We start from the raw sequence: 26498 nt of genomic DNA on the forward strand, positions 1-26498 counted from the left end.
AATTCAAATGGAATGAATTGGCAGAAGTGTTAGAAAACGTTTACTTTTAGAAGATTTAAAAGGCAAAGTTCATCTCTAACATCGACATAACAGACAAAAATTCCAATATTCTTCTTGCCTAAGGATAAATACCCTTTCAAAACATCCAGCATATGTTTTTAAAACAAATACTAGTAGATTAATTACAAGAGTGCACTTTAAACCAACCAAAATTAATCTACGGATTTAAAGCAAGAAACCATAATCTGCATGCTTCAAGCAATAATTGGCGTGCTCACAACCCGAGGTAGCTCTCTTCCAAGAAATTATTGCAAGAGTTTCAAAGTAAAAGGCAATATAAACTTGAAACTGTGTTGTACAAATTACATTCTCCTCCTGACTTCTTTTAAAGAGAAGCTCCTAGAGCTTGAATCTCTTAAACTACAGAAAAGCAAATTATATTAAATAGGTGGCAGAACAAAACCATAAACATTTTACGGAAACTTTTAGCAGTTAACTCCAAATATGCACTGCTCTTGCCATTCATCTGCTTTAGAGTCCTATTTATAGTTATAATAAAGAGCTTTTTAGATACTCGGGGGGGGGGGATTGTTCATAATACTTTTTTGGCTTTCAACTTACTCACTTCATTGTATGCAAAATATACCTACGGTCTTCCATTTACACTGTTTAACTTGCTCTCTATTCCTCAGCTCAGGTTACTACCTTCTGCAAACGAAGTATCCCATCTGTTGATGCAGACTACACTGGCATTAAGAGAATCTACTGTTGACAGTACAAGCAATGGATGAAGCTATGGAGGTGATGGAAAAAAATAAATGTTTAAGCTGTCAGTGCTCAATACTGTTTCAGAAACCGAAGCTAGAATCTCATCATGTGCTGAAGAAAGGGGACACAGTTCTTTGCTATTGTGCAGATGAACACTCACTTCTTTTAAACTCTAAATAATGACACTATTATTATTTGAGTAGGTGATACCCTCTGTTCCATAGTTCTCTACTGGCATCAGTACAATATGCATGCACATGATGACTTATCCCCTAATCTGTACATTTTTATCATAGCATGGAAGGAAAAAAAAATTCTCCCTGACTAGCAAACAAATTACTTTTACAAAGCTCTCAGAAATGGCGAAAGAAGTATATCAACCTGCTGCCTTTGGCTTAAGAGATTAAAAGAATTAATTGATAATGAAGACAATTGTGAAACATACTCCACTATGTTTATCTTTTCTCTGGCTGTGATGGAAAATATGTTGTAATGTAGTTTATAAATAATGACAATTCATTAAATATTTCACTAGCCTTCCTCTGAAAACTGCCACTTGTAAAAGCCTGAAATGTCATCATCATCGGACTAATTGGACAGTGTGTCTTCATTAAAAGCGTGGCTACCCTTTGCATGTATTTACATTTGCTTTCATTATAATTAAGTTTGATTTACACATGAGGGAACAAACAAGTGAAGTTCTTGCAGACATTCTTAAGTGCATGTGAAGTCTTAATAAATAGCATACTAATTTGCAGTTAAATCCTCCGGAGATTTGAATGCAGCCTAAGTGCTAAAAATCACAAGCATTTCTTTCCCATTTCTTCCTAGGAGGAAGACTTGGAATCAGGATCAGTTTGTTATTCTGGCCAGGGTGCTACTACTCAGACACCAACCTAATGACCTACGTTATTTCTTCAGCTGGTTTTCTGAACCTTACTGCCTGGGATGAAGAAGAACTGCTGCCACCTGCTCATCACAGAATTGCTTTTGGAAGATACCCTAGCAACAGCCACAAGTTGTGAAGGAATACAAAAGAGCAGGCCCCCAGAGCAACCACAGCTCAAAAGTCAATCAGTGTGCTTCACAGACCTGTGGCCAGTACAACGATATTCATAGCACAGGCTTCAACCTACTGCTTCCGCCTCCCTTTAATTTAAAATTAGGGTATACACTGAAAAATACCTGATGAACAAAAATATTCTAAAGCTCATAAATAACTCTAATACATTTTTGGTTCTGTGAGGAAAATCAGTCACTCCTACTTAAAATGATAATTCAAGTTATTAGTCTTCCCGTTGCCATCAAATCAAATACCCAAATTTAGATGTGAAATTATTTTTATCCTTCTAAAGTACAATAGAAGTATATGAAGTTTTCAGCTAAAATTGTACCAAAAAAAGACAGAATGTGACATCAAAGATTATTTACAGTGGTTGACTGGATACTGGCTTAACTTTCAAGAAACCTCCAACTAATTCATATTTGGAGGTACAAAACTCGAAGTAAATGAGTAAATGTCAACAATTTTGGAGACTAAAGAAGTAATTTAAGTTTTAGTTAGCAGTAATAAAAAATGACAATATCTTTTCAGTTTCACAGGAGAAGTCTCTGTGTTTTTGTGATGGTAATAAATAAGGCAGGCTGGATAAAGTGTGAATACCACCTCACTATCTGGGAAATCAGATTCACAATATAAGATAGCAAACATTTAATTTGGTGTTACTATGATGATGTAGTATTGAATGTAACACTGCACTTGAGTCATAACAAGCATTGTGAGACTTTCTCAGATCATTGTCTTTACAGCTGAAATTTGTTATTTTACGTTGTAAGATATGAAAAATACTTTCTAAAAAGGGCAAATACATGTAGGAAACATAAACTTTTATTTCAAAGCTGAATCTGTTCTTAAAAACATTGAGATAGGAAGACTCAGAAACAAACCAAGAACTTAATACCTGCTTTTATTATTATTATGAATACATCTTGTATTTGTGGATAATTTGTGATTATGCACATGGCTCCCAATCTCAGTATTTCCACCGTTAACATTTGGGGGCCTAAGTAGATCCCTGAGCTCTTTTTCTGGGACACAAATTTAACTATTTACTTATCACTGGCATAGACTGTTAACAGCTGTGGTTCAGCGGATTTGGAACAAGGGGAGGAAGAAATATGCTGTTACACTTTTATTAAAAAGAGTAGTGTTTTACTACTTTAAGGAATTCCTTCATCCTAAAGCAAGCATCCCTCAAACAAAGCCTGTGTATTTTAAACAAGAAATCCTTGGCCTCAGAGAAGAGCTGTACTTTACACAAACCACTCCAATTTTAAGCCCACTTGTGTTTTCAGTAAAATCAGAGTATTTATTAAAGAATTAAAATAAATGAATTAAAGAAAATTATGGTAGAAGTTTATACTCTTAGAGTTTCAGTATATATTATCAATTTGAGAAGCTTTGAGGTTTTGGGGTTTGTTGGTTTGTCTTTTTTTTTTCTTTTGTTCTCCATTCCTTAGCTTAGGGTTTGTCGCTTTGCCTTGTTTTTTTATTTTTCCTTTTCTTTTTTTCCACCCCAAAATTGCCCTATACTTGTTTGCAGCATGATCCCAGTTCCAGTTTTCTATTTTTGAAACTACGTAGTTAACATAATGACTGGTTATTTCTGAAAGCACTACTGGATTGACTGATCCATCAACAGCAAACTTAATGCTTAGAGAGAGTAGGAACGAAATAATACATAACTTTGAAGTATATTCTTCGTCTCATATATAAAATGTTTACAACCTTCTATTTTAACATTGACTAATCAGAACATTAGGAAATTGGTTTGCCTAATTAATGAAAACCAGACACGCTTACGCTACCTCTGTATGCAAACAGGTGTTTCATAAGGAAGGAAAGGTGTCGCTGGGCATCAGCAGAATCTGCTCTTAACATGAGGAGCTCAACTTGAGTATCTGCTGATAATTAGTGTACAGCATGAAAACAAGTGCTATCACAACAAGGTAATTCCATCTGTTACCTACTCCCTACTTCTCTCTAATATCTGCTACTTTTCAGTCTCAGTTTTCTTGATGATTTTAACCTTTGTGTGAAGATTAAAGAGTTGCCTACAACTATATTAGCATATGCAGCATTTTCAGCTGTCCTTCTCTGACAGCCTTCTTCATTAGTTTTTCAAGTGTTATTAATGCAGGGTAGTAATAATATTGTTGGACCTATACAATTTAATCATTGTCTGGTCTTCCAGATCCTTTCCATGTTTGTGAAAATAAGAACAAATTATGAAATACAAGTGTGCATCTTAGACCACAAAAATACAAATAACTTTTGAAAATCAATTAGACTTTTAAAAATGAATGTTGACTTGACCCTGTAGTAACATTAAATATTGCTATCACAGGCAATTATAAAAACTCGTGGCTGTTCATGTTACCCAAAATGGTAAACAAAGCCCTAAAGTAAAAATCTAGATAGAAAGAAAAAAAAAAAAGTGAACCCATATGAGTAGCAGTATTCATGGTATTCTCTATTTTAGGGTATTTTCATGTACAACATTGCATATTTTCAAACTTCTGAGAAACTTGGAAATATTGCAAGTTATTTGAAAATTGAAAAATGTAAGATGATGCTATTCTGTAACTCCTTTTGGGCTACATCAAATACATATTACAGGGAAACTTAAACAATCTGTGGTCAAATCCAATATTAAAGTCACAGCATTAACTGCACAACCCAAGCAAGTTTAACCATATATGAACCATATTTAGAGCAAGTTTTCCAGCGACTTCAAACACTGAGACACACACTGAAAACCAGTCACCTCCAGACGTCAACATGAGTTTTATTTTGAATACCAGGTCTAATAAAAATTTGAAATATCTAATGAAAATCTATGTAACTTCAAATTCTGAGCGATTTTTTTTCTTTCTTTCTTATGCTTTTACATTATGAATACAAAGCCCTGATTTTAAAAATGTGCAAGAAAATTGAAGTAATCAAATAATGCTCAACCTGCAACACCTGAACACATACAGCAAACCACAGACCAGATTAAAGTAATTTCCCTGTCAATGTCCACATCAACATTTCACTTTGAAGAGCATGGTTGATTAAGTAGTTTTTAAACAGTTTTAAAATTATTTTTACAACTGACATTCTAAAGTCAGCACACGGGACTACATTTGCACAATTCACTGCTTTATGAAGGTCCAACAAAAATTTATGAAGGTCCAAAATCTCTAAAACATTCTTAGCTAATGAAAATGAAACTTTTGAAAACTCTCCCTGCTCCCTAAAACCTGAGTGAAGTGTTTACATGTTCTCTGCTTAGCAAATGATTTGTGTTCACCAGTAACTGGTTTGTAGAGGCAAACACATATAGCTTGGTGGTAGCTAATTACTACCTGTTACATATCTACGCACAACTAATCAGATGAGTTTGATCCAAGATTCACATTATAAAAAGCAACTGAATTTGACTACATTTTCGGGGAAGAGAAACAGAAAAGAAATCATGCACCAAGCAGCTCTGTAATGCCCACAAAATTCAAATACTTTATTAAAGACAACTGAACCTGAGTAAACGCACACTTACATAATACATCATGTTTTTCCACAGCTACCAGCATAATATGCCCTTAATATGTTCACTCTGATTCACAAAGGACAAAATAAATCCCCATCAATAAAGGATTAAAAATGGCACAGGTCAATTCCTGTTAACTCTAGCAAATATCAATCAACACTTTGCCAAAAATAATAAAAAAATCCTTTCTGATCTAGCGTGCATGCTTCCATTGTAGGTTTAAAGCTCTTCTGATGATTCCACCCTGGAACACTGACCTAAGGTAACACCTAAACCAGTCATTAGATATAAAAATGATTTTGATTCCTTTTATGACTTCAAGGAAGAAACTACAGTGGACACTTGCCTTGTTCACAATTAATTTTGTAAAAACTCTTGCCTTAATTCTTAGGGTTTACAGAATCAGACCACATCAGTCACCCAGTATTTTTTAATAAAAGTAATGAAAGGCAACATAAAAGTTACATAAAAAATAATCAAGAAACCTTCGATTTTGTTTTAGATCAACTAGATAAATCATCAAGGTAGCAAAACTAAATCAAATTAAAAGAAAAAAATTTAAAAGCAAGCAGAACTGTTAGAGGGGACACTCCACAGACTCTTACAGGCCTGTTAAAAGCTGTAATGTAAAGACAAACCATTTGTTTTAAAATCTGTATCACTACTAAGATGTTCTGCTTACAGTTTGTAGAGGCATATGCAATTTAAAAAGCCCCAACCAAACAAACCCTGAAAATGCGTACTAAGTCTAAATGTGAATCCTATCCTTATTCAAGTTCTTGGAACTTCAGTCATAAATTGCAATTAAGAGTATGATTTCATCCACAGGAAACCAGTATTTTCAAATCCACTTATTTTAAAGGGCAATTTTCACAATTAAATGCATATTAGTTAATTTGCATGCCATTTAAGCATACCTATCCAAGCACACCCGATATGTCAGAAAGATATTTAAATCAGTGCCTCCTGAATGTGGTCAAATTATGCCATCAGTGAAGTTTTTGCATTTCAACAGGGATCTCTCTTTAAAGACTCATGATACAGTACACACGTTTTCCCACATTTTGCATGCAATGTATTTGAAATGCATCGATTTTTATGATAAAGATTGCATGGCTAAAACCACCCAGAAAAACATCTGTAATTCATGTTGCAACAGTAAGGGCTATGCCTCTTCTCTTATTGAAAGGAAGTGTAACCTTTATCATGTTTTAGAATGTGCCAAAACTTACCCCAGAGGCAACACCTGAGCACTGCCTAGGTCAGCATTTTTTCCTTGTCAACTGTACAGATGATAGAACTGCAAGTCCTGAATGTCTACTGCTAAATACTGTACTGGTTTCCCTGGCTCAGAAGGCCTTATCCCATAGATCAACTATTAATTAAAGAGAATCAGTAACACTTAGCAAAGGATTCGTAACTGATTACTAGCCAAATATTTATTCTTATATTTGTCCTTACCCAAAAATACTAAATGGGTCAAAAGTTATTTGAGCTAGAAATATAATTTTACTTCAAGTTATCATTGACTTAAACTGGAGTAGATTCGAGCCCTGAAGAACAAAAGCACTTTTTTCCAGTCTCTGTTGCTCACGTCTTCTTGGAGAGAAATAAGACTCTAAACCAACAAAAACTTAATTTTGGGGGAAAAAAATCCAACCAACAATAAAAAACTACCCAGATGATACATTTTACAAATACTAAACCTATGAATTGAGCAGAGAAGAAAACAGGAGGGAAAAGAAGAAAGTGACACATAAAATATATTTACTTCTAAACCAACACTAGTTTTTTCTTCTTTATTTTAAGCTTGTAACAACTTTTTTTTTTTGTTTACACTAGGACTATTATTTGACACTATTTCAAATAATGTGATGATATTTTCAGAAATTCTACTTAGTTAAAAAAGTGATTTTTTTTTCAACTTTAAACCAAAATGGACTTTGAAGCAAGGTTTCAAATTAATTATTACTTGTTTCACGGTCCACTGGGTCCTATTCCTTTCCCCTCCAAGAAAAAAAGGTTTCCCCTCTATAAAAGATCAGCAAGTCAAATTTGACTAGTTATAGTCACGTTCTGTGAAAAAGGAGAAATTCTGTAAACAATAAAATACAAATAAAATATAGCTACTAGCGCTATGGAAAGTCTACTTTAGTTTTTCTTTGTCCCAGAAACATAAAAAGCCAGATATACTATAGAGAATTGCAAAGGCTGCATGCTACCATTTACTTTGCCCTAAGATGTACGAGTCAAAATTCAAGCAAAAAAAACCCCATGTAAAATGAGCAACAAATGCCTCAAAACTGCAATACCTGCATACGACAAATACTTCATGACAAACTCACATTCCATTTCTAAAAGGAGGTTCTAATTTTTGCAAACTTAGATTCACCAGTTGAGTAATTATGCAGTATGTGGGTGTACCTTGCATTCGATTTCTTAACATCTGCATTCTGTGTTAAATTCTAACTGTACAAGATGTCTGATCATTTTTCTTTATCTTGAACCTTCAAAGTGGCAGGTTTACCAGAGGCAAAACCACACACCAGAGAATATGAGTCATATAATAAAGAAACAACTCTTTCCCCTCTTCCCCTTCCACCCTGAAGCTATAATAACCTAATGACACTCGGTTGTAAATGGCTTCTTTGGTAATATTGGTGGCATGAACAACTTGCAATCAGTTACCCAATGAATGAAGTTTTTTTTAGTCCTTGCTGGATCCATAACAAATTGCTCTCAGTATCATTTTCAGGCAAATTAAAAATTGTGCTACTGCAAAAAATAAATTCCTTACAATATTCAGAATGTCTATGCACTTGCTTTCATGTCATGCATAATATATATATATATAAAACATTCTTTGCATGTTCCTATAAATAACATAAAAAGGTAAAAATAATCAAACATATGATGCCTATGCAAGTTAATCTGAAAGGGATCTCTCATTTGTCTACAGAAGAGTAGCCTCTCTACAAAAATCCCTAATTTTCTCATGATTCCCCATCAAAAGATGGCAATATTTACATACAAGTACACCACTTCTCATGCTAACTACAACAAATACACAAGGAAGCAAACCACCTTACTTGACCACCATTTCCGTGAGTTTCCACTCTGAAGTGCAGTAAGTATGGAAAACAACACTGGGGCTACTCTGCCCTTCTATTTCCTTTTATACCATTTGCTATATGTAGACTTTAACTCCTCAGACTGACACGCTGCATGTAATTCCACATAGGAAACCAGCTTTCAACAAAGTCTTATTTGACATGTCAATATGCATAATTATATCAGAAATGTTGAAGATAAGAACTGAATGCAGAAGCAGCATTTACAAACAGCAGCAAATATATCAGTAACAACAAAACCTTTGCACCACTAAAACCGTTGCAACCACTACAGTCTTGTAAGAAAGCGAACTTGGTGATAATACTGGCATAAGCTTTTCCCATGACCATCTTCCAAAAAGCAAAAGAAAAGACAATGTTTCAGTAAATCAAAGCGAAGCAACATGCTCCCCCTTGAAGCAGAATAAATCCAGTGGTTTCTGTTCTTACCTTTGTATAGTCAAAGTCAGAAAGAGGAGCTATACTCTTGATGTAGTCCATTCGAAATTGGTTTTCTGGGTTGGCCAATGGAACTGGGGGTATTAAAGTGCTCATAGCTGAAACTATAGTCTGGAATTGGATAAAACAAAAACAAACACATTAATCTGGATAAATCTCGGATGTAGGATCAATAGAAGATAATCCAATCTGATCAGCAAAATGGGATTTCTCTCAGCACAATCTTGGAGAGCACAATCCTTATAATTTCCAGTACAGCCAAGCATTTAGAACAGTATAAAGTGTGTTCTTACCACAATCGCATCTTTAACATTTTTCCGAATATCCAGTATTTTCTGTTTCTTTTCTCTGCATTAAAACAGAAATATTAACACTTTGATTTTTTTTTCCAAAGCAGTTCAGTCAGTTGCATTCAATTTTCTTTTTCACTGATCGCTTGTTTATCTGCTCTTCAATCATTACAACATATAAAATGAAAAGAACAGCAAGAAAAAGATATTTTTCCCCTTATCCCTTTTCTTGCATAGTACGAAGAGCAATGCACATTCACCCCTGCTATTTTTTTTTTAATCAGACAATCATAGCCACATCTGCAAAGCCTCCCCTGATGGAACTGGAAGTCATTCTTTCATTTCTACAGCATGCTGTAAACATGCTCTAAAATAACAACACGTAGTTAAGGCCAACAGGTATTTAAGATTAATGCTATGGATTAATAATAATTTCTGGCAAAGAGTTCTTCAGAGAGAAAATGATGTAGCCTCAGAAAACAGAATGATTTCTTGCAAATGTGCAAAATTAGTTTCAGTTTTATGCTAACCTCAATACCGGAAAACAGCAGATACTGTTTTAGTCACCCTGAATGTGACTTAACATGTATTTTTGAATTATGGACAGATGCAATATTTGGTTATTTGCTTCTATGTAAAAAGTAGTCGCCATGTTGTTGCTACACAGGGGCCTGTCAAGTGCTGCAGCAGCAACAGTGTAAAATACAGTAAAGGGGCCAGAAGGAGAAAATGCAAATATACAATAGCAGTAATTTCCTTATCCTCACCCCCTTCCTCACTCAGAACGAAGTGTCAAGCCACCAAAACACAGGGGATGAGAGGAGAAATTTCCTAGCCTACCGTGTGCTGACCTGTTTCCAATATTTAATGAAAAATAAGTCACAAAGCATCAATAATTCTTACTCTGAATTAAATCCATTGACATGTAGGATTCGCATTTGTTTCACAATAGTGCTTTTTCCTGACTCACCAGCCCCTAAAAGAGAAGGAAGGAGAGGGAGAACATTGTGATACACGGTTCAGGCTGGGGGCTCAGGGTGGGTTTTGGTTGTTTTTTGGACGCGATAGCATCTCCCACCTCCGGCAGCGCTTCTGTATGCCTGCATCCATGTGGCTCAGGCGCTGAGCTTCAATCTGTGGACGTCTCGCATAGCGCTCGATACAACAGCCTACATTTTTCATACCTAAGGCGCGCACCACATCTCCCCTCTCCGCAGATACCCCTCTTCTCCTCTCCCCGTCCCCCACCTCAGCCCCCTTCCTCCTTACCCAGCAGGAGCAAGCGGTGGGTCGCTTTATAAGCCAGCCTCTCTTTCTGCAACTGCTTCTCTATTTTTTTGTTGGCTTCTCGCTGCGCTTTCTCATCGATACGCTGATCCTCCGTTTTGCTGTTGCCCAAACACCCCATAGCCGCCTCTTAGGATGGATGTCAAATCCTTGCCTTCACAGATTTAGTATTTACAAGGGGGAGGAAAGGGGAAGGGGGAAGGGGGGGAGGCAGAAGACAAGTCTTTATATCCGTGTGTCCCTGCGACGCTTTCTCTTCTCTTCTTCCCCCCCAAACCCCCCCCCCCCCCCGGGCTCGCTCACAGAAAATGGTCTCTAGCCGCTCTCCGAGCACCGCGGAGTTGGTTTGCTCGCTCCCCACAGGAGATGCGGAGGGCGGGCAGCGGAGGTGACCGTGCCCCGGCAGGGAGGGGGTGGAGGGGGAGAAATCGGTGCAAAAATGCCTAACATGCAACGAGAGGGAGAAAAAGGGCTCCTCCTGGAAACCAGCCGGGTGCCGCTCTCCTCTCTCCCTCCCCACCGCGCACACAATCCCTATATTTCTCTGTAAAGGTCTATTTTTGTCTTCCTAACTCAGCACTGCCTCTTTCTGCGAGACCAGGAAACAGCTCAGCTAGAAGCCCTACGCGCAGGGAAACCGAAGGAGAAAGGTAAAAGCCGGACGGATCTACCTGGATCCTGCGGGGCCGCGGACAGGCGGCGGGGCCCCGCCGTGCCCCCCCCTTCCTGCTCCGGGCACCCACACCCCTTCCCGGGCCGGGCAGCCCCCCCGCTGCCCCCCGGGCCGCCCCGCACCGCGCCCCAGCGCCGCCGCGCCCGCCAGCCTCGGCCCTTGCGCCCCGGGTGCGCTGCTGCCGCGAAAACCTGGATCTGGCATCGCCTTCGCGGACCTGCGCGGCCTCCGGGCGCAACCGCACCCCCACCGACACCCCGGCCTGCGGCCTGGCGGCAGGGGAACAGGAATGCGGGACGCGGCACCCCAAGGCCGGGGGTCCCGATTTAACCCACGTTCCTCGGCGGTACTGGAAGACCTGGCTGCGGGCAGAGCAAGGCTTGGCGCTCCCGGGTCTGAAATCCCAGGCTGCCACAGGTGATGGCTGCCATACGGAGTGACCTCGGGGAGGGTGCCGGTGCCAGTGTCAGTGCCACCGGAGTGGGAAAGCACGGAGGGCCTGCCGGGAGGGCATGCTGCCAGCAGCCAGGGGAGCATACAATGTACGCCGATGTAAAATGGGTGCACAAGCACAAACACCATGTGGAATTGCTAATAAACAGTGTCCTCTGCCACAAGTTGTCACAGCAGTACATAGGTGGGTTTTTCCTTCGACTACTCCAACCCGTATCAGCTGAATGAGAAAATGACGCTGTCTTGATAACTCACAATTAGATAGATGTTAATACCACTACCACGACAAATCTCAACAACAAACCCTATTTTTGTTCCTTCATTTACCTCCATTTTAGGTCCCAAAATGAAACATCAACTAGACAGCATTACAGGTATTCCTTCTTGCTTCCAATCTCTTGACTTGGAAACTGGCATCTCAGTGCAAAAGCAGCAGTATGGCATCTGGCTCTTCCTGAACTTCCACTGCATAGAAACCACCTTTGCTACTCAAACGTGATCCCTGATTTACTGAGGCACAAATGTGATAGGAAAAAGGTGGGCAGGACACCTCTGAAGTGCCACAATATTTTCAGGCTTTATCTCCAAGTATTACTATTACCCCACACTTTCAAAGATGGGTTACTGAAAAATTACTATTTTGATAGCCACGTATGTGTGCAGAATCCTGGTCCTGACTAAAATCAAAGAGAGACTGCCATCAACTTACATAAACCAACGTACTTTTATCTAAAATGTCTTGATCTGCATGTGGCAAAAAGAAACGGATTTTTATAAGCAGAAGGATTTTGGGGTTCTTTTTCAATTGCTCTCTCACTCAGGTGGGAAAGTGCTGGACTGGGGAAGAGGAACTAGTACTGTTGAGTGCACACCGTAGCATGGTGAAAAGAAACAGACAGTGCTCCACCTGTGGCTGGATATGTGGAGTTTTCAGGAGACTACTGACTTCATGTGTCAGATACATATTTTTTATGGTACTGCTTGATACAGACTCTGGAAGTTGTTATAGCTTTCTTCTTACATAGGTGAGGGGAGGGAGGGCAGACCCACTACAGGCAAAATTTGACAGGATCGGTCATAGAACCATAGAATGGTTTTAGTTGGAAGGAACCTTAGACATCATCTAGTTCCTACCCCCTGCCATAGGCAGGGACACTTCCACTAGTCCAGGTTGCTCAAAGCCCTGCCTGACCTGGCCTTGTCAGGCCAAAATACACATCTTCAGTGTCACCAAATTGCATTGTTCAGGACAGACATTCTCCTGACAAGAGGGGCAAAACCTGGAACAGATACAGGTAAGTTTAGGAGCACAATTCAGGGTGTTTTGGGAGGCTGTCAAACATAGGATACACAATGAACGCCTTTCGTGAAGAGCAGTCATGTCTGCTCTCTGCTGCAGCCCTATGAGGGCCCAAAACTCAACAGGCTTGGCTAGAAATCACTAACTGGCTCTGGCTTTTCATAGTTCTTCACTGTCAGAAGCTGTTAATTTACAATGCACAAGATGTGCATAGCCATATTTATTTCCTGTGTAAATACCTCAGTTTGGGACCTAGATCTCAAATCTGGCTAATGTCATTTGGTCCAAGAAGTTGACTCTGCCTTGTTTCTTCCCCTCCTCTCCTCAGCAGTTTCTTCCTGCACGTACTAACATTGGGATTTTTGGTGCAGATTTGTTCCCAGCTCTGAAAAGGCTCAGCGCCAATAAATAGGATTTGATGGGATCCTGGTATATCCTGCTTTTACCTTTCTCCAAAAGAGGGAAAGTGTTTCTCATTTCCTCTCTCCCCCGTGAAAAACCCCATGACCCTTCTGGGTCTCTTCCTCTTGAGAAAAAATCACACAGTTCAAGAATGACACGCGCAAGCAACCTGTGCCCAGAAAGAACTTTTGGCTGTAATTGTATTCACAACCCTCCCTTATGCTTTTCCCAAATACAGCATTTATCCTGACACATTTGAAACTGGGAAATCCTGGAAGCAATAAACACAAGAGAAGCTTTCACCCCTTTGGACACAGCAATTGTTTTGTTTTTCTTTTCCAGGGAGAAATCACAGCTATCACATATGTCTCCTCTGCATGCAGATCAATGTAAACTGTGAGCATAATCCAAATACCCGCCTCTACGAAAGGTTTCAGCAATGCTGCTTTACCAAACCAACTTCCACTACAAATCACAGATGTGAATAAAAACAAAACCCCAGGCAAGAGAAAGGAGATTCTTCCTCCTCTTCCCCTTTGTTCCCAGACAACTAACATGGCATCCTCCTCAAGTTACTGGTCCTGAAAACGAGGTATTTCACATTGCTCCTGCCCCATCAGATTAGGCAAGATATGTATACATACATGTATTTACATATGCACATATATAAATAAACATATATAAATACACACTGTGTGCAAAAATAAGATTAATCTTCTGCTTCATGCTCAAACTTGGTGTCCCACTGTGAAAGCAGGCAATAAACCATAAGCCCCCCTGGAGGGAAACCAGAGACACCTTTATTTCCTCCTTTCCTTTGTGAGTTCCCACCTCAGGTTGCATTGTTTATGAGCCTCAGGTTGAATTTTGGGAACCCCAAGATACTTCCATTAAGGCCACATCTGTGTTCCTGAATGGAAGAGAACTGACCACTAGCTGAAGTGAAGTTCAAAAGAACAGCCATACTTGGGTCGCCGCACTTGCCACAAAGTCAGTCTTGTTTAACGTGCCCATTCTGTTTGGGCTAAAGAGGCACAAAATCCCAGCCAGCATTAATGAGGAGTTCCTACAGATACAGCTCAAGAGATCTGGTTGCTCCTTGTCCCTCTAATCCAGAAGAGGACTTATACAGAGCTTTTTCTTGGAAACATTAGGTAGAGGTGGAGAAATTTTCTCTATGGAAACACTGCAGATCCTTTGCAGGCTATCTTCCCTTTACACAGCCTCTATTATGATTCTGGTTCTGCTTCTCAAAAAAAGAGCAAGTGGAAAGACTTCTGTAAACAAAAGCTTAGGGGGGAGCTAAGCAACTGGAAGAGATTCTTTCTGCTTCCCACTCTTCCTGCCTCAGCTTTCACTGAGGTCTCTGAACTCTCTGCTGTCACCATCCTCAAGTACAAGCACCACACTAGGTGTGTAACACTATGGCAACTTGACCTGCTTCTCCTCACTGACATCTCTTTTTCATGTAGCCCCCTGCTGCACATCAGGATATGCAACTCACTAGTTCCTGTGTTTTTAACTCCACCTCATCTTCACACCATGGTCTGAAAACAGAAGAATGAGTTGGTATTTGTATAAGTATTCAAGAAAAATAATTCTTTCTTTCTGGTAATACACATTCTTAGTAAGGTTCTTCTGCAGATGTCTGTTCTGACTTCTCTCCAGATGTCAAATATTGAACACAAAAGTATACACCCTTCCTGGAAGACCACATTTGGATTTTTATAAGATAGATGAACAAGGAACCAAAAAAAAAAAAACCCTAAACCAAAACCCCTCCGACGGTATCAAAAAATGCTGACTCAGGGTCTAGAAAATACACAGCACAAACTTTGTAGAAAAGTATCATGCTGAGGAAAACTTTCACCTTTATCCTTTTGTTTAAACCCATGACCTCAGAAAAGTCATTAAAAGAATCTGAAGAGAAGCTCTTCTGTTTTAAGAAGCAGGATGGGAGAGATGCCAAAGAAGGTGAGGTATGCATTCCTACAGTGACTGTGGACCTGAGACTTAGCTGACTTCACATTTGTGGATTAAGGACAAACTCACTGATGCAGGAGAGGGTCAGGCAGTGCTGAGGGGCACAGCAATGCTCCGAGTAGTTCCCCAGCTCCCTGACCCAGTTTGCTGTCCCCATTTCCATGCCATACTCCTTTACTTGGCAGCTGCCACCATGTAACTCACCTGACAGAACAATTTACCCTTTGCTCTCCCACAACTCCCCCCATCTCTGTGAGGTACAGGCAAGCAGCAGAAGAAAGAGAGAAAGCAGATGAAGTGATGTGGTAAAAGATTATAGACTAAAAGTAATAGGGTCTAAAAAAAAAAGTTTTCCAGAGAAATGCTGCAAGCAGCAGCCCACAGAAATGATGGCAATAGACTTGTGCCCCGAGAAAGCATTTGTGAAGGCAGGATTAGCTCTGAGAAGCCAGATGCTCCTGGGAAGCCTATGGGGAAAAGCATCAGGTGAAAAGCAGATTTGTAGTATGATTTTGCTAAAGAAAGAGGGCAATCCTCTTTGAGTCAAGCTAGTTATTCCTTATCCAAGCTAGTTATTCTTCACCCGTGCTCCACAAAAAAGCAGGGGGGAAGGCGAGTCTGCTCTGGCCAGCCTCATCATCTCAGGATTTCCATTTAGATCTTTATTGTAAGATAATTCATGTGTATATTACTTGTTTTTTTCTGACTAGAAATCCCTTTCTATGAAGGCAGACTCATGGCAGCACCACACACATGTCCATCTGTAGGTACCAGGGGCAGAAGCTGCTGACTGAACTAACATAAATCCATTCACATTCTAATAATGTTTAAAAAACTAAGTAACCTCTTGCAGTTTCAATACTGTTACATGTTACAATCTAACATATTACAATCTAACACTGTTAAACAAAGTGATGTTGATGATTTTCCAATAAGCAAAAGGACACCTTCTTGTTTGATGAATTTGCAAAACTGTTATGCGGTATGTTACATTGTTAGCAAAGCAAAAGGCGCTTTTCTGATAGTAGTATCCCAATTTACAGGGAGTTTCACTTGTCTGGTCAATCCAAGGACACCCTCCCCCCACTGTTCTCTTGAACTGAATAAACAAAGTAATACATTTACATTTTAACGCAACAGAAAAATAGTTCTATTCAACTGCTCAGGATAGTACTGGAGATTAAATACATTTAAACAAAGCTAGGCAAAATATGCTGATATCAGCCTAATTAAGAATTGAATTCATCAATAAATAAGTAAGTCAGCTAGAATTATAGATGGAGTTGCTGCTTTAAAAAACAGGGAGGAGGAATCTATATAGGAGACCTGTCCTGGATTCTCTGCAACATGCTGACTAAGACCTTCCACAGCTGTAACAGCAAAGCCAAATCGTTTATCTTCAGCTTATAAAGGGTTTTGTATGCCATCTAGAATTTTGCATTTAATCGTAAATGCTCAGGTCAACTATCACAATCTCCCTATTTGGACAGGAGTGAAAGAAAAACTGTGTAAAAAACAATTTGTGAGACACTGAACATATGTGAGATGTGCACATACTAACCTAACCTTTAACTCTGAGGCACACGCCTCAGCAAAACACTCGCAGCCACAGCATGCCTGCCTCCACCCCTATCCATTAGACAGCATTCTGCTGAGCCATAAACACATCTGATTTTGACTTGTGCTTGTATCACCCCTCTGTCTTGATACAAATGTAGAGATACTCTTTAGTTTTATCACTGTTGATTAACTCCTCCGCTTGAGAAATTAAGTCTGCTATCCCAGCAAATGGCTGATACTTTTTAAAAAAGGAGGTCTCTACACACTTAAGTTACTGACATTCAGACTCACAATTACGCTGTTTTTTCTGAGTGCCTGCAGTTAATGGTCAGTGGTGTCTCTCAACAGAAAAATTTCACAAATAAACAATCCTTACATACAACTACCTTAACATGAATCAAGCAGTTCTACAACTGCATTTGGCAAGTGCACATTAATTCAATTCCAACATCCAGAAGCACTGGTAAGTTCATAGCAAGTAAGTCTGTTTCTTAATCCTGTTTAAAGACCCCAACATGTAAATACACACACGAGTGATCAGTAAAAATTTGCTTCAGGAAATAATGTTGATGAGACGTGTAGCCTCACATACTCTCACACTCTGATTTATATCAATAATATTACTTGCAGAAACACAGCTTTTGTTTGACTGTGTAAGTTTGAACTAGAAAACACAGACAAAACATCAAAACCTACACAATAACCTACCACGCAGTGGGTTTTTTCTCCTCATCCATCTATCTTTTCTTAAACTATACACTGGCTTGCAACAAATACTTATTGAGTCACTTTCTGATTGGACATTTATGGTATAGATCTTAAAGTTCCCTATAGGTATTTCTCTGGTATATGTGTAGAAAGCAAATGACCTTTTGGATTTTTGCTCCTAATTAAAGAGCCATGACTTGTTGACCCAAATGGTCCTTCCCAAAACCAGGTTTATCTTGCAAATAAACTTCTACACTTTCATAACATGAATTTATGTATTTCTCTTGACATGCAAACTAAATAAAACTAAGCAGATAAATTACTCATATAGATGACTGTTTCACTTGCATACCCTATGCAGGAGAGGGGAAAAACAACTATAAAGACAGTGTGACCATTCCCTGGGAAATAAATCTACCTACTGTATTTTTCTTTTAATTCTTTTATTCACTTACTCTATTCCTGTCTAGTCTCAAAATGATGATACTAATCTGATTGAACCTTTATAGCACGAGTTAATGAAATTCAAATCCATGTGATTTTACTGATCCTGTTTTCACTAAAAAGCCGTATTTTTTTCCAGCACCCACGGGGCTGCTTGTATAACATGAGTTAGATTCTTTGGAGCAAGAATTTAATTTATCCTAACGGTCAAGAGTATGGATGAAATCTCACAGGATCATTTCACTTGGGATGAAAGGTGATGAAAACATTAGTGTGTGTATGAAGGAGAAGGGGGAAAGATTAAAAAGTCCAGAGCACTTGCAGGCATTTTGGAAGTCACTTAAAAATAGTAAGTTACTGAGGAATCTGTATTTTATCACATACTTTGGTAAAGAAAAACTTTGGGTTTAAAATAAAAATGCATAATGTGAGAAAGCCTCCTAAAAAGATTCAGCTAGATCAACAATGGTGTCATGCTTCTATCCAATCTGCGTAATTGCAGGTACATTTGTTTTGGTTTGGTTTGGGGTTTTTTTGTATGGAGAACCATTCTAGCTTAATGCTCTGTAGCATTCTTGAGATTTTAAATCTCAGCTAATGTCCAACTGATGTAGTGCAATGCTAGGCAGAACGAACACTGCAGTGTCCGAGGTTAGCAATAGTACAAATACACAAGTGGTCTAATCCAGCAATCTCAGTTTACGCCGTTCGGACACTGCACTGTACATTTTAAAACAGTAGAGGGTTTTAAAAGAGCTTACAGCTGCTCAGAGTATTTAACAACTTACACCATCACTCACTTAGCCAACCAATTTGCCTAACAATCCTAAAACATTTAAAGGCCTTTAAACCTACCCATATGCAAGCTCTTCCTGCTCAGGATCAGCTATAACAATCTACCACCCACATCACTAAACACAATGACAAGACTGTGCTTCCATGTCTTTGCAGCCTATTCTTCATAATATGCAAATCTTTGGGAACTGCATTTCTGATCCCAATGCAGCAGCACAAAAGCTATTGTTGTAAGAAATGGCTTAACGTGTCAGCAACACTGTCACCACAATTACTACCACTAATAAAGATATGATCATAATCCGCCAGTAAAGGACCATTAAATACATTATGGCTATTGTATCCTTTTACATAGCCCTTTTACATGGACACTAACTGGGAACACTTCCTTTAAATAAAAATAACCACTATAAATTTTCATTGACAAATCTGTTCCTCACCTTTAGACAGCTTAGGATGCTGCCTGCTCATGTAGGGAAAGCAGCTATTAATAGGTCATCCCTCCAAAACACTCACCAGAAATACAAAGCAGCATAACACTGTATACAGAGATCTTGGAAAAATGCACATAAGGATGTTGTCTGAACATGTAAATGACTCAAAATAAGCTAGGTTAAAACTTCTTTGTGCCATTCAAATGCTTGTGGTCCATACAACAACTTATTTATATTGTGTTTATCTGTGCTTGGAAATGTATAGCTATCCATTCAGAAATACTCAAGAATTACACCAAAAAAGGCACATAATACATGACAGAAGTTTATTCTATGTCACCCATTTTTACATAATTTTATTTAGATTGCAAAAGCAAATGATAAAAAAATAGCAAATGCCCAAATTTGAGTTGCTTGTGCATCTCAGATGCTCTGCATGTGCATCATAGAGTCCTGCCCTCTGAAAGCTTAATTTCTGCATATATTTCACCTCAGAATGACCATGAATTGTCAGAGTGACCACAAAAAAAAACAAAAGCAAAATGAAAGGAAAAAAAACCCCAAAGCCAAAACCAACCCAAAACCCCCAAAAGAGGCCCAGAACATATCAAATAAGGTATTTCTCATATAGAGGAAAGTATTAACATTATAGGAACTCATCACAGAAGACATGATCAACACTGGTCACCTCCATTCAAGAGAAATGATCTCAAGCTGGCAGAGGTTCAGAGAAGAGGGATGAAGATGGTATGAAAGGACAGTTGGTACCAAAGAAGGAGACTAGGAGTGGTGGGATTTATCAGATTGCCTGTAATGTCCAGGTGAAGCACATAGAATGCTGTGGCTTGCCTTGTCATCCTGGGCCACAAGGGCTGCAGCTTTCTACCACAGCAAGGACAGGGCTGCTGGGGGCAGTTTTATGTAGAACCACGGGTCAGGACCACTAGTTTTGCCTGAAACAAATTAAAGGCATTCTGTTGCTTTCCAGAGAAGTACAAGAGAGCTTTCCTGTGAGCAAAGTATTTAATACAATACAATCTGAACTGTTTCACCTATTTTAATAGTTCTGTCTTAAGATGTAGTGAGCCACATGTAAACGAGATGGGAAAATCAGAGTTCTGAGCCACCAGAAGAGGCAGGCTCTGTAGGAGCATGACTGCAGAACACAACAGCAATACCCAGACTGGGCCAGGGCAGAGAGCAAACAACCACCCCAGGAGAAAGAGAGAACCTGAGCACAGAGGTCCTTTTCCTTGCGCTTCAAATTCAACATGGCAAGCTGCTGTTTCTGCTGTGGAAGTCCTGTCCAGTGGCGGAAAAGGAGACAGAAGATGGCAGGCGTCCACACACCTTTTGGAGCCTGTTCCTTCTATTGTGTCAGCAAACAATAGCCTCCCCGCTAATCTGTGAATCTCCTCAGGCTCTCTTCATGCCTTTACCATACTGCTTCCCCAGCCCAAGTTACCTTTTCTGCTATTTACAGCTCTCTGAATGATCAGATCATTTCTCTGTATGAACCACAAGAAGGTAAGTAGAAAGGAGAAAAAGATGTCACTCTGTTAAGTGCCTAAATTCTCAAGTTTAACTTGGTTACTTTCCATGTGTTCTCTAAAACTGTATGTGATTTATAGTATGAGCCAATGGCTGTCTTTTGTAAACCATACAGAGCACACAGCCAAAGAACACAAAAACCTGATGCTGTGGCAAAATGCTTCCAGTACTGCCAAATTCTGCATTTCCCTTCTCGTGGGCTGTTAGCAATTTCAATTGTCTATGGAAATTTGAATGAGTATACAACTTACATTACATCATGTTAGAGTTTACATTTATGGCTTGCTCTTCCCATGAACTTCTTGAATGTCCAGAAATCCTTCCTTTCTGTGCCTTCTTGGAATGTGCTAAATGAATAGGCCCCACTTCGAAAATCAAAAGTATTGACAGGCATAAAAATCCAGATGCCATATACCTATTATATAAGGGGCATTTTCTGTTTGGTTTTTAATTTTACTATCAGATTTTAAGAACTAATCCTTAGCAGATGACTATCTTAATTGTTTGTTATTGACATCACAATGACGATTTAAAATATCGTTCTTTACACAACCAATACTGAGGAAGTATTTGGATTACTTGTAAACTAAGCAAATCTATGCTATATTATCTATATATAACATCAAAGTAATGACTTTTTCAATTTTTTCAGCTTGCTCTATTCTAAATGTACATTATGATGTATTTTAGTTTTTTTTTTTACTTGGCACACGAAAACCCTGACACCAGATTTAAATATTATTACAAATTCCAAGCTTAGGCTTGGAATCTGCTCACTTGAACACTTTGGGGGTTAACACAACATTATATTATATTGTAAGAAAAAGCTCTGATATGGGCCACACAGAAAATCTGCTATAATCATGCATAGTAAACATGTGATGTTATGTCCACTAAGGGTTAAAACTGTATGCATTATGCAAAACTGTATCATGAATAACAATTTTAACCAACTGCAGTGAGAAGGACTGAATGTTTTAACGCAATAAATTAAATGCGGGGTGCAATGCATCTCATTCTAACACAGATATTTAAAATCTCAGAATTACAAAATTACATTATTATCTAATAAATTCCTCCCTTGAAATGCCTATTTCTCTTCACAGACAATAAATGGATTCAAGGTGAGTTAAGTAGAGACCTAATAATCAGTGCTCAGGAATCTGTGAAATGGAAATAAAGGTTGCTGATGACACTAAGCTGGGAGGGGTGGCCGACACGCCAGAAGGCTGTGCTGCCATCCAGCGAGACCTGGACAGGCTGAAGAGTTGGGCGGGGAATAACTTGATGAAATATAACAAGGGAAAGTGTAGAGTCCTGCATCTGGGCAGGAACAACCCCAGGTTCCAGTATAGGTTGGGGAACGACCTGTTAGAGAGCAGTGTAGGGGAGAGGGACCTGGGGGTCCTAGTGGATGACAGGGTGACCATGAGCCGACACTGTGCCCTTGTGGCCAAGAAGGCCAGTGGCATCCTGGGTTGTATTAGAAGGGGGGTGGTTAGTAGGTCGAGAGAGGTCCTCCTTGCCCTCTACTCTGCCCTGGTGAGACCGCCACCAGTTCTGGGCCCCTCAGTTTAAGAACAGGGACCTGCTGGAGAGAGTCCAGCGCAGGGCAACTAAGATGATTAAGGGAGTGGAGCATCTCCCTTATGAGGAAAGACTGAAGGAGCTGGGTCTCTATAGTTTGGAGAAGAGGAGATTGAGGGGTGACCTTATTAGTGTATATAAATATATAGAGGGGGAGTGTCATGAGGATGGAGCCAGGCTCTTCTCAGTGGCAAACAACGATAGGACAAGGGGCAATGGGTACAAACTGGAACACAAGAGGTTCCACTTAAACTTGAGAAGAAACTTCTTCTCAGTGAGGGTGACAGAACACTGGAGCAGGCTGCCCAGGGAGGTTGTGGAGTCTCCTTCTCTGGAGACATTCAAAACCCGCCTGGACACGTTCCTGTGTAACCTTATCTAGGTGTTCCTGCTCCAGCAGGGGGATTGGACTAGATGATCTTTTGAGGTCCCTTCCAATCTCTAACATACTGTGATACTGTGATACTGTGAAATACAGCTGAGCAACTGCACTGCATGGCAGCAAGCCAAAATTAGTGTATTCTCACTGATGTGTTAGTAATTTGGAAACTAAAGGCACAGTAAAGTCAAACTTGCTGGTCACCACCAAGTGACAGACCTTGTGCACATCGTTTAGAATCTCTACTCATGATCAATCATTATTACAGTTATTAATGAACCCTCTTATTTCTTAAGAAAATAATGTTAATATATTTTAATTATTTTCTTCACTTAAAAATGAATAGTTCTTGCAATATTCAACTGGGCAATAAGCCACCCAATGACCTCAGGCAATGAGAAATTTCATATGGACAAGCAACTCAGAAGCTTAAACCTCATGAAGCAACCTCAGCTCTAGTGATACTTTGCAAAGGTGTAGGGAGCCACTGGAAGACATGTTTCAACTGTAAACTACTCTATACCTATCCACAACAGAGATCGTGACATTATGTTTTTCAAAGCCAGCATCTTGACCTTTTAGAGTGTCATAATTCCCTCTCCCTCCACAGTCTACCACAACTACAAGTTAGTACAATTTGAATAAAATGCCTTGTGTGCACTGATGCCAATACATATAAAAATTAGCATTTACCTATCAACACACTCCAGTAAGCCTGCATTTCCTTTAAAATAAAAATGAAAAGCAAGCAGCAGATAACAACTTCCTCCTTCTCCACACAGAATTATGCAAAGAAAAATCTAAGGTAATAGGTATGTTGTTGGTTTGTTACTGACAACATACACACACATAAGAATTTTCTGTCTTTTGATATGAAATTACCTCTTATGGCTCTGTTTCTTATACTTACAGGATTATTTTTTCTTTCTGTCAACCCCTTCCTCTCTCTCCCAAAAGAAAACCCCACAATAATAAAAGTTTGCTCTGTTCATGTGCCTGTCCCAGGTGTGAGTCCATGTTCCTCCATCGCATCAGTGGCATATATGGCATGCAAGTTCAGAAGTAATCACCTCATGAGCTTTAGATTAAGAAATAAAAATATCAGATGAACACTCAGTCTGTAAAAGTTTTACTTCATTAGAAAACTAAACTAAGCACCATTCTTCGGACTGAGCTGGAAGGATAATTCAGAGATTGGCCCTGTTGTTACTGTCCTGGGTACTGCTGGCACCGGAGGGCAACTCATTCAGCCCAGAGTTGCAGCAGGGCTTTTCAGGAGGGCAACTCAGGACAGGGTGTAGATCAGAACAGTGTTTTGATGATGGCAGCAGCCTGCTAGTGGTTACCAGCTCTTCTTGGAGCCTCACAATGTGCGAGAGAATTCAGTTAGAGTGATAACCAATCCATCAACTGTATCATGGACTCACCAGTACTCAAATGCTAATAGAGTATTTAACTCGACTGGTTGAGTTTTTGTGAAGTCTGATGAATATACCAGAAATTACCTTAGCATCCAAGGACTATAAAGTTTGCCTGTTCATAGTGATTACTTTTTTTCTCTAAATCAAACCACAAGACAATACTCAAAATCTGTATGTATGTCTATAAAGTGAACAAGAAAATGCATATGCCCAAGCTAAACTATTTTAGACAAACATCAGATTGAAACTTAAAAATTATGAGTACTGCAATCAAATTACAACGGACATTACCAAAGTACCTGAAAGGCAATGAGTATCTTGAAATGTTGGAAAACAAACAATTAATATATTTGGAGATCATAATTTTATTTGCTCAGGGGCCCCTGGTCAGTATTTTCGGTCAGGATTCACCTCAAAATAAGGATGGCACCATTAAAAATATGGTAAGCAGTTGCTCAGAACAAATCAGGAAAGAGCGGACAATCTTATGTCTGTGGGTACCTCATATCTATACGGGACATTTTCAGATAAAGCTTTTCGTAGTATTTTTTCTAAAAAGATATTCAGGAGTTTCACAGAACTTTAGAAGAACCAAAATCTAAATTCTAGTTGGTTTTGAGCAGGAATCCAGAAGTCATATGCTAGAATCGTTCAACAAAACGTACCTGCAAACACCACAAGGACTTCAGTTTTCACAGTGATCCAGGGCAAGTGAAGCCAAACTTTTACCTCTATGAGAATCCTGTGGAACCCCATAATCCTGTTCAGAGACTGTACTGGCAGGATTTGTTGATTAATTCATAGTCCACATTGTCTCTTGTGATCTTTGGCACCAACTCAAGCCAGAGACTTGTTTTACTTGTTTCAGTCTTACACTGCTTCCACGTAAATTCCCATTCATCTTGATAGAAACAACGTTTTAATTCTCAATGAGTAATCCCTCTATACAGTACTTTCTTTTAGTTCTACAGTTTTCTTAACTGACTGTGCATGGCCCACTTTCCACTTTCAGTTTTTGGGCATGTGTATCCTGCTTTTGCTATGACCAAACATGAATCTTCTTATGCCAAGAGCCAAGCTACTGTCCTGCAGCTCTACATGCTTTTTGCTTTGCATTTTTGTTACTTTTATTTTCCCAGCTACTTTTTAAGTAGCTGTCAATCCCAACTTCCTTAACTTGTATTAAAGAGTTGTCTGCCTACTGACCCACTTACAGAGCAGGCCTGCAAGGAAGAAGATAGATAGACCTTTAAAGAGTACCAAATCTATGATAATGTGAAAGGAACCACTTGCAAAATTAAGCTATCAAGCTCACAGAAACCGTTAATATGCTTAAGTCATTGGAGTCCACCTGCAATTACCACAGGTTTTATCACGCAGTTTCAGTGTGCAATATGGACCTCACCCTTTGATACTCCCTTTTTAGGGGAAAGCAGGTGGCACAAGAAGGAGGATCTGTATTTTCTACTTAAACACCAGAAAACTTAGGTTCAAGCTACTCCACAAAAGTTTAGCAAGACCTGTTATGCTGTAAAATGACAACCCAGTGATTAGATGACCTGCATAGAGAAGCTGTTCCCTCACTGGGCTGCTTGCTGGATCAGCACCTGCACTAAGTTCTAATCCTTAGCTTCTGACAAGCTGGACAGTCCAAATATCAATTATTCCAGCATGAGCACATGTTCTGAGAGGCACAGCAGAAATGGGCACAAAGAACAGTTCTGCTTTGAGTTTGGAAGATCTGCAGAAAACTGGGTTCAGTACAATAGCCCACAAAACCTATAGAGACACAGACAGCTATTCATATAACTTTGCACAGCAGCCCAGAGAAAGTGCTGATCACAACACAGCTTGTTTCATTTCAATCAACAGCTAGGCAAGGTCAAGCAGCCGGAGCAAACTGAATACATCCTGGTCTACAATTACTCCATAATACCAGTGACATTTTTATCTAGATAGCTATCTTTAGTATAGGAAATAAGCGCATTAAGCAATACCACCTCCCTTTTCTTTCTGCGCCCTGATCTCCTTTTCTTGATTTCCAAGTTTAATTGTCAGGACTAACATATAATTTTCTGAAAGATGACATTTTCTAATTCTTACAGATGCCTTCTTTGATAAATTTCTCCCCCCCCCCCCCCCTTTTTTTTTTTTTTTAAATCCTCTGCTCTTCCTACTTTCTTACTTGGGGCCTCTTCAATACCTGTCATCCACTGCGACAATCAATGCCAGCAGCATTAGTTTTGCAAGAAATCATATAGATGATTTTGCACAGTTGTATGAGAACTCATAACCATCATAA

At 39.3% G+C, this 26498-nt stretch overlaps 1 protein-coding gene and 1 long non-coding RNA gene across 5 annotated transcripts in view; one reads left to right on the forward strand and one right to left on the reverse strand.

Annotated features, from left to right (window-relative positions):
• GNAL (G protein subunit alpha L) overlaps window positions 1-26498 on the reverse strand; it is a 194842-nt gene that overhangs the window by 111797 nt on the left and 56547 nt on the right. Inside the window, exons 1-5 of one of the 4 annotated variants that reach the window (XM_061357435.1) lie at window positions 11371-11627; window positions 10489-10660; window positions 10123-10195; window positions 9223-9277; window positions 8921-9040 (exon numbers count right to left, since the gene is read on the reverse strand). In XM_061357435.1, the coding sequence (XP_061213419.1) occupies window positions 8921-9040; window positions 9223-9277; window positions 10123-10195; window positions 10489-10627 (387 nt within the window). In that variant the 5' untranslated portion in view covers window positions 10628-10660; window positions 11371-11627. Of the gene's footprint in view, window positions 1-8920; window positions 9041-9222; window positions 9278-10122; window positions 10196-10488; window positions 11045-11249; window positions 11266-11370; window positions 11628-26498 lie in introns of those variants that run through there. The other 3 variants (XM_061357436.1, XM_061357433.1, XM_061357432.1) reach the window with 3 other exon arrangements.
• Window positions 11081-11796, forward strand: LOC133214513 (uncharacterized). The gene is made up of 2 exons (XR_009726140.1): window positions 11081-11156; window positions 11271-11796. It is a non-coding gene; the product is annotated as an uncharacterized LOC133214513 (long non-coding RNA).

Source organism: Neopsephotus bourkii, unplaced genomic scaffold (assembly GCF_033783945.1).
Source record: "Neopsephotus bourkii isolate Nb327-2 ecotype Australia unplaced genomic scaffold, CSIRO-AGI_Nbou_v1 NB_894, whole genome shotgun sequence".
Lineage (NCBI taxonomy): Eukaryota > Metazoa > Chordata > Aves > Psittaciformes > Psittacidae > Neopsephotus > Neopsephotus bourkii.